The sequence below is a fragment of the Megalops cyprinoides genome, chromosome 10, assembly GCF_013368585.1.
Source record: "Megalops cyprinoides isolate fMegCyp1 chromosome 10, fMegCyp1.pri, whole genome shotgun sequence".
Lineage (NCBI taxonomy): Eukaryota > Metazoa > Chordata > Actinopteri > Elopiformes > Megalopidae > Megalops > Megalops cyprinoides.
In genome coordinates this window covers 6,124,240-6,132,816 of record NC_050592.1, presented here as the reverse complement: position 1 = coordinate 6,132,816, position 8,577 = coordinate 6,124,240, and the positions used below count along the sequence as shown (strand labels likewise).

Sequence of the window (8,577 nt, the reverse complement as noted above, 5' to 3'; positions counted from 1 at the left end):
TAGACAGATGACTGAATGTTTTAAATAATGCCGACATAGTGTAACAGATGTGCAAAGATACATTTGTATGTGTACGGAGTCAGTGGGGGGAAGGAGGGGTTAGGGGCAGAGTCTGTGTCAGCGGGGGTCAGGGGGCTTGTTGATGAGTTCAACTGTTGAAGGGACGAAGCTGTTTTTGTGCCGTTTGTTATTGGGCAGTGTAGAAGTACACCATCATTGTCCTTGGCAGGTTGAACTTCTTCAGCTGCTGTAGAAAGTACATCCTCTGTTGGGCTTTTTTGATGAGGGAGCTGATGTTCAGCTCCCACTTGAGGTCCTAAGAGATGATGATGCCCAGAAAGTGGAAGGACTCCACGGTGTTGACCGGGGAGTCATGCAAAGTGATGGGGGGTGGGGGGTGGAGCTACACCTGAAGTCCACTACCATCTCCACTGTCTTTAGAGCGTTGAGCTCCAGATTGTTCTGGCTACACCAGGTCACCAGCTGATCAATTTCCCACATGTAGATGGACTCATCCCCACCAGAGATGAGTCTAATGAGGGTGGTGTCATCCGCAAACATCAGGAGCTTGACGGAATTGTGACTGGAGGTGCAGCTGTTGGTGTACAGGGAGAAGAGTAGGGGGGACAGGATGCAGCCTTGAGGGGAACCAGTGCGTATGGTCAGGGGTCAGAGAAGCGCTTCCCCAGCTTTACATTCTGCTCTCTGTTAAACAGGAAGTCAGTCATCCACCTGCAGGTGGAGTTTGGCATGCTCAGTTGGGAGAGCTTTTACTGGAGCAAAGCGGGGATAATCATATTGATCATATTTAAAAACTATTTCAAATTCACTACGGTTCACAAGGTGACTATTCAGTGAAACAATTACCTTTGCATTAGTCTTTTGGCAGACCCTCTTCTCCAAGGGATCTACAAAGCACTGGTAGATCATTGAATTTAAAGGACGATTTGGTCAATATAAACAAAAATGTTAGACATAAAAAGTGACTAATATTTTAAAGCATTGTCTTACATACATGTAATAACTAATCAATGTTTCTCTCTCTTTACATTTGCTCTTCAGTGACACATCCCCACACGTACATCACAGTCTACATGTTCAATTCAAATGTAAAGGAATCAGCGAAAAATGAGCTGTACATCACCTCATATCTACCAGACACTAACGTCGTGGTGACCGTCAACAAGACTCCGTTCAAGAAAGAGTTGCACATGCAGGGTCCGAAGTCGGAGACGGTGGATTTGCCCTCGGACACTGAAATGCATGGCACAGGCAAATACTCCAAAACGGTCATCATCGGTTCCAACAACTACATCAGCATTGTTTCGTCCAATCAGAAGAAGAATTCAGTTGACACCACACTAGTGTACCCAGTGACGGAGTGGGGCCAACAGTATTATGTCTTCACTCCATCTTCCAGAGGGTACCCGAAAGAGATTGCTGTTTTCAGTGGCTTAGATGCAACTTCAGTGAGTGTGGAGTTGAAATGCGCTGTCACCTTTGAAGGTAAAGCTTATAAGGCAGGTCAGACACTAACTGCAAGTCTGGATGCCTCTGAGGTTCTCTACCTAGAGTCCAATGAGGATTGCACTGGGTCAAGAGTGGTATCAGACAAGCCCGTAGGTGTCATGTCAGGCCACGCTTGCGCCTGGAAGAACTCTAAATGCCAACATGCATTTGAACAGCTGTTACCTGTAGAGCGTTGGGGGAAATCCTTCATTGTCCCACCCCTAGAGTATCAGGTGCTCCAAGACGCTGTGCTTATTTTTGCCTCTCAGCCCACCCATGTCACTTACCAGTTTGGTCCCAAATCCCACACGCTTGAGCTGAAGGCCAACGAATGGAAAGAGATCCCGATGAGCAGAAATCCTCCATTGGTCATCTCCGCCTCCCAGCCTGTGCAAGTCCTCTACTTCTGCAACGGTGGCAAATTCAGTGACGGCTCCGTATTTGACCCCTTTATCATGAACATTGTTCCCACTGACAACTTCTGCGAATCTCACACCTTGGAAGGCATGAAAGGATTCAGCAATTACGCTCTTATAGTGGCCAAGAGCAAAGATGTTTCCGGAGTGCACTTTGATGGCAAGCTTCCTTCCTTCAAGTGGCAGCCAGTTGCAGGGACTGAATATTCGTGGGCTCATTACACCTATGAGAAAGGACGAGGTCACCACACGCTCATGCATCCCAGCGCTCCCATTGGTGTGTACAGCGTTGGCACAGTGGATCAGAACAGCTACGGAGCTCCTGCGGCCTGTGGGCGTAAGTAGAAGAGCAGCTGGTTTACTGAAATGAAGTGCACATTATCTGTGTTCTTCTGTATGTCCAAGAGTGAGCTGAGACTTGAAAGATCACTTAATTCCTCTGCACTGCGCTCTGTCCTTTTCAGTTCTGACCTGCATCCATAAGGGTCAGTACCATCCTCCTGGAAAGCCTTTCTGGGAGGACGATGCCTGCACCAGTCTATGCCAGTGCAACCCATCCACAGGGCTGGTCACCTGCCAGCACGCTCAATGCAAAGCCGAAGAGGAGTGCAAAGTTGTAGAAGATGTGAGGACATGCGTTGCGAAAGCCGTAGCCCCCAAATGTAAGTCTCCTGCCTTGAATTTGAATAATTGAACTCAAAAGAAGAGTCTATATGCATTTTCACAATATAGACAAAGAAAGAACACACTGATGGAATTGTGTCAACGACAGCAATTAATGTTTTTGTGCATTCCCTTGCATGCATGTAATAACTAATCATTAATTTTGTCTTTTTACGTTTGCTCTTCAGGGACACATCCCCACACGTACATCACAGTCTACATGTTGAATTTAAATGTTAAGGAATCAGCGAAAAATGAGCTGTACATCACCTCATATCTACCAGACACTAACGTCGTGGTGACCGTCAACAAGACTCCGTTCAAGAAAGAGTTGCACATGCAGGGTCCGAAGTCGGAGACGGTGGATTTGCCCTCAGACACTGAAATGCATGGCACAGGCAAATACTCCAAAACGGTCATCATCGGTTCCAACAACTACATCAGCATTGTTTCGTCCAATCAGAAGAAGAATACAGTTGACACCACACTAGTGTACCCAGTGACGGAGTGGGGCCAACAGTATTATGTCTTCACTCCATCTTCCAGAGGGTACCCGAAAGAGATTGCTGTTTTCAGTGGCTTAGATGCAACTTCAGTGAGTGTGGAGTTGAAATGCGCTGTCACCTTTGAAGGTAAAGCTTATAAGGCAGGTCAGACACTAACTGCAAGTCTGGATGCCTCTGAGGTTCTCTACCTAGAGTCCAATGAGGATTGCACTGGGTCAAGAGTGGTATCAGACAAGCCCGTAGGTGTCATGTCAGGCCACGCTTGTGCCTGGAAGAACTCTAAATGCCAACATGCATTTGAACAGCTGTTACCTGTAGAGCGTTGGGGGAAATCCTTCATTGTCCCACCCCTAGAGTATCAGGTGCTCCAAGACGCTGTGCTTATATTTGCCTCTCAGCCCACCCATGTCACTTACCAGTTTGGTCCCAAATCCCACACGCTTGAGCTGAAGGCCAACGAATGGAAAGAGATCCCGATGAGCAGAAATCCTCCATTGGTCATCTCCGCCTCCCAGCCTGTGCAAGTCCTCTACTTCTGCAACGGTGGCAAATTCAGAGACGGCTCCTCATTTGACCCCTTTATCATGAACATCGTTCCCACTGACAACTTCTGCGAATCTCACACCTTGGAAGGCATGGAAGGATTCAGCAATTACGCTCTTATAGTGGCCAAGAGCAAAGATGTTTCAGGAGTGCACTTTGATGGCAAGCTTCCTTCCTTCAAGTGGCAGCCAGTTGCAGGGACTGAATATTCGTGGGCTCATTACACCTATGAGAAAGGACGAGGTCACCACACGCTCATGCATCCCAGCGCTCCCATTGGTGTGTACAGCGTTGGCACAGTGGATCAGAACAGCTACGGAGCTCCTGCGGCCTGTGGGCGTAAGTAGAAGAGCAGCTGGTTTACTGAAATGAAGTGCACATTATCTGTGTTCTTCTGTATGTCCAAGAGTGAGCTGAGACTTGAAAGATCACTTAATTCCTCTGCACTGCGCTCTGTCCTTTTCAGTTCTGACCTGCATCCACAAGGGTCAGTACCATCCTCCTGGAAAGCCTTTCTGGGAGGACGATGCCTGCACCAGTCTATGCCAGTGCAACCCATCCACAGGGCTGGTCACCTGCCAGCACGCTCAATGCAAAGCCGAAGAGGAGTGCAAAGTAGTAGAAGATGTGAGGACATGCGTTGCGAAAGCCGTAGCCCCCAAATGTAAGTCTCCTGCCTTGAATTTGAATAATTGAACTCAAAAGAAGAGTCTATATGCATTTTCACAATATAGACAGAAAGAAAGAGCACACTGATGGAATTGTGTCAACGACAGCAATTAATGTTTTTGTGCATTCCCTTGCATGCATGTAATAACTAATCATTAATTTTGTCTTTTTACGTTTGCTCTTCAGGGACACATCCCCACACGTACATCACAGTCTACATGTTGAATTTAAATGTTAAGGAATCAGCGAAAAATGAGCTGTACATCACCTCATATCTACCAGACACTAACGTCGTGGTGACCGTCAACAAGACTCCGTTCAAGAAAGAGTTGCACATGCAGGGTCCGAAGTCGGAGACGGTGGATTTGCCCTCGGACACTGAAATGCATGGCACAGGCAAATACTCCAAAACGGTCATCATCGGTTCCAACAACTACATCAGCATTGTTTCGTCCAATCAGAAGAAGAATACAGTTGACACCACACTAGTGTACCCAGTGACGGAGTGGGGCCAACAGTATTATGTCTTCACTCCATCTTCCAGAGGGTACCCGAAAGAGATTGCTGTTTTCAGTGGCTTAGATGCAACTTCAGTGAGTGTGGAGTTGAAATGCGCTGTCACCTTTGAAGGTAAAGCTTATAAGGCAGGTCAGACACTAACTGCAAGTCTGGATGCCTCTGAGGTTCTCTACCTAGAGTCCAATGAGGATTGCACTGGGTCAAGAGTGGTATCAGACAAGCCCGTAGGTGTCATGTCAGGCCACGCTTGTGCCTGGAAGAACTCTAAATGCCAACATGCATTTGAACAGCTGTTACCTGTAGAGCGTTGGGGGAAATCCTTCATTGTCCCACCCCTAGAGTATCAGGTGCTCCAAGACGCTGTGCTTATTTTTGCCTCTCAGCCCACCCATGTCACTTACCAGTTTGGTCCCAAATCCCACACGCTTGAGCTGAAGGCCAACGAATGGAAAGAGATCCCGATGAGCAGAAATCCTCCATTGGTCATCTCCGCCTCCCAGCCTGTGCAAGTCCTCTACTTCTGCAACGGTGGCAAATTCAGAGACGGCTCCTCATTTGACCCCTTTATCATGAACATCGTTCCCACTGACAACTTCTGCGAATCTCACACCTTGGAAGGCATGGAAGGATTCAGCAATTACGCTCTTATAGTGGCCAAGAGCAAAGATGTTTCAGGAGTGCACTTTGATGGCAAGCTTCCTTCCTTCAAGTGGCAGCCAGTTGCAGGGACTGAATATTCGTGGGCTCATTACACCTATGAGAAAGGACGAGGTCACCACACGCTCATGCATCCCAGCGCTCCCATTGGTGTGTACAGCGTTGGCACAGTGGATCAGAACAGCTACGGAGCTCCTGCGGCCTGTGGGCGTAAGTAGAAGAGCAGCTGGTTTACTGAAATGAAGTGCACATTATCTGTGTTCTTCTGTATGTCCAAGAGTGAGCTGAGACTTGTAAGATCACTTAATTCCTCTGCACTGCGCTCTGTCCTTTTCAGTTCTGACCTGCATCCACAAGGGTCAGTACCATCCTCCTGGAAAGCCTTTCTGGGAGGACGATGCCTGCACCAGTCTATGCCAGTGCAACCCATCCACAGGGCTGGTCACCTGCCAGCACGCTCAATGCAAAGCCGAAGAGGAGTGCAAAGTAGTAGAAGATGTGAGGACATGCGTTGCGAAAGCCGTAGCCCCCAAATGTAAGTCTGCTGCCTTGAATTTGAATAATTGAACGTAAAAGAAGAGTCTATATGCATTTTCACAATATAGACAGACAGAAAGAACACACTGATGGAATTGTGTCAACGACAGCAATTCATGTTTTTGTGCATTCCCTTGCATGCATGTAATAACTAATCAATATTTTTGTCTTTTTACGTTTGCTCTTCAGGGACACATCCCCACACGTACATCACAGTCTACATGTTGAATTTAAATGTTAAGGAATCAGCGAAAAATGAGCTGTACATCACCTCATATCTACCAGACACTAACGTCGTGGTGACCGTCAACAAGACTCCGTTCAAGAAAGAGTTGCACATGCAGGGTCCGAAGTCGGAGACGGTGGATTTGCCCTCAGACACTGAAATGCATGGCACAGGCAAATACTCCAAAACGGTCATCATCGGTTCCAACAACTACATCAGCATTGTTTCGTCCAATCAGAAGAAGAATACAGTTGACACCACACTAGTGTACCCAGTGACGGAGTGGGGCCAACAGTATTATGTCTTCACTCCATCTTCCAGAGGGTACCCGAAAGAGATTGCTGTTTTCAGTGGCTTAGATGCAACTTCAGTGAGTGTGGAGTTGAAATGCGCTGTCACCTTTGAAGGTAAAGCTTATAAGGCAGGTCAGACACTAACTGCAAGTCTGGATGCCTCTGAGGTTCTCTACCTAGAGTCCAATGAGGATTGCACTGGGTCAAGAGTGGTATCAGACAAGCCCGTAGGTGTCATGTCAGGCCACGCTTGTGCCTGGAAGAACTCTAAATGCCAACATGCATTTGAACAGCTGTTACCTGTAGAGCGTTGGGGGAAATCCTTCATTGTCCCACCCCTAGAGTATCAGGTGCTCCAAGACGCTGTGCTTATATTTGCCTCTCAGCCCACCCATGTCACTTACCAGTTTGGTCCCAAATCCCACACGCTTGAGCTGAAGGCCAACGAATGGAAAGAGATCCCAATGAGCAGAAATCCTCCATTGGTCATCTCCGCCTCCCAGCCTGTGCAAGTCCTCTACTTCTGCAACGGTGGCAAATTCAGAGACGGCTCCTCATTTGACCCCTTTATCATGAACATCGTTCCCACTGACAACTTCTGCGAATCTCACACCTTGGAAGGCATGGAAGGATTCAGCAATTACGCTCTTATAGTGGCCAAGAGCAAAGATGTTTCAGGAGTGCACTTTGATGGCAAGCTTCCTTCCTTCAAGTGGCAGCCAGTTGCAGGGACTGAATATTCGTGGGCTCATTACACCTATGAGAAAGGACGAGGTCACCACACACTCATGCATCCCAGCGCTCCCATTGGTGTGTACAGCGTTGGCACAGTGGATCAGAATAGCTACGGAGCTCCCGCGGCCTGTGGGCGTAAGTATAAGAGCAGCTGGTTTACTGAAATGAAGTGCACATTATCTGTGTTCTTCTGTATGTCCAAGAGTGAGCTGAGACTTGTAAGATCACTTAATTCCTCTGCACTGCGCTCTGTCCTTTTCAGTTCTGACCTGCATCCACAAGGGTCAGTACCATCCTCCTGGAAAGCCTTTCTGGGAGGACGATGCCTGCACCAGTCTATGCCAGTGCAACCCATCCACAGGGCTGGTCACCTGCCAGCACGCTCAATGCAAAGCCGAAGAGGAGTGCAAAGTAGTAGAAGATGTGAGGACATGCGTTGCGAAAGCCGTAGCCCCCAAATGTAAGTCTCCTGCCTTGAATTTGAATAACTGAACGTAAAAGAAGAGTCTATATGCATTTTCACAATATAGACAGAAAGCAAGAACACACTGATGGAATTGTGTCAACGACAGCAATTAATGTTTTTGTGCATTCCCTTGCATGCATGTAATAACTAATCAATATTTTTGTCTTTTTACGTTTGCTCTTCAGGGACACATCCCCACACATACATCACAGTCTACATGCTCAATTCAAATGCAAAGGAATCAGCGAAAAATGAGCTGTACATCACCTCATATCTACCAGACACTAACGTCGTGGTGACCGTCCACAAGACTCCGTTCAAGAAAGAGTTGCACATGCAGGGTCCGAAGTCGGAGACGGTAGATTTGCCCTCGGACACTGAAATGCATGGCACAGGCAAATACTCCAAAACGGTCATCATCGGTTCCAACAACTATATCAGCATTGTTTCGTCCAATCAGAAGAAGAATACAGTTGACACCACACTAGTGTACCCAGTGACGGAGTGGGGCCAACAGTATTATGTCTTCACTCCATCTTCCAGAGGGTACCCGAAAGAGATTGCTGTTTTCAGTGGCTTAGATGCAACTTCAGTGAGTGTGGAGTTGAAATGCGCTGTCACCTTTGAAGGTAAAGCTTATAAGGCAGGTCAGACACTAACTGCAAGTCTGGATGCCTCTGAGATTGTCTACCTAGAGTCCAATGAGGATTGCACTGGGTCAAGAGTGGTATCAGACAAGCCCGTAGGTGTCATGTCAGGCCACGCTTGTGCCTGGAAGAACTCTAAATGCCAACATGCATTTGAACAGCTGTTACCTGTAGAGCGTTGGGGGAAATCC

The 8,577-nt window shown here is 47.5% G+C and overlaps 1 protein-coding gene across 1 annotated transcript; it reads left to right on the top strand.

Annotated features, from left to right (window-relative positions):
• Window positions 1–1,094: 1,094 nt before the first annotated feature.
• On the top strand, window positions 1,095–7,481 carry LOC118784364. The gene is made up of 8 exons (XM_036538577.1): window positions 1,095–2,262; window positions 2,390–2,587; window positions 2,777–3,976; window positions 4,104–4,301; window positions 4,493–5,692; window positions 5,820–6,017; window positions 6,209–7,312; window positions 7,477–7,481. Exons 1-8 carry the CDS (start codon window positions 1,095–1,097, stop codon window positions 7,479–7,481), a joined length of 5,271 nt encoding a protein of 1,756 aa, XP_036394470.1.
• Window positions 7,482–8,577: the final 1,096 nt, after the last annotated feature.

Excerpts from the sequence above, each read along its gene's own strand:
- LOC118784364 (XM_036538577.1), top strand. The coding sequence starts at position 1,095 with ATGTTCAATTCAAATGTAAAGGAATCAGCGAAAAATGAGCTGTACATC. Across the intron at positions 2,263-2,389 it reads AGCTCCTGCGGCCTGTGGGC|TTCTGACCTGCATCCATAAG; the intron begins GTAAGTAGAAGA and ends TGTCCTTTTCAG. Across the intron at positions 5,693-5,819 it reads AGCTCCTGCGGCCTGTGGGC|TTCTGACCTGCATCCACAAG; the intron begins GTAAGTAGAAGA and ends TGTCCTTTTCAG.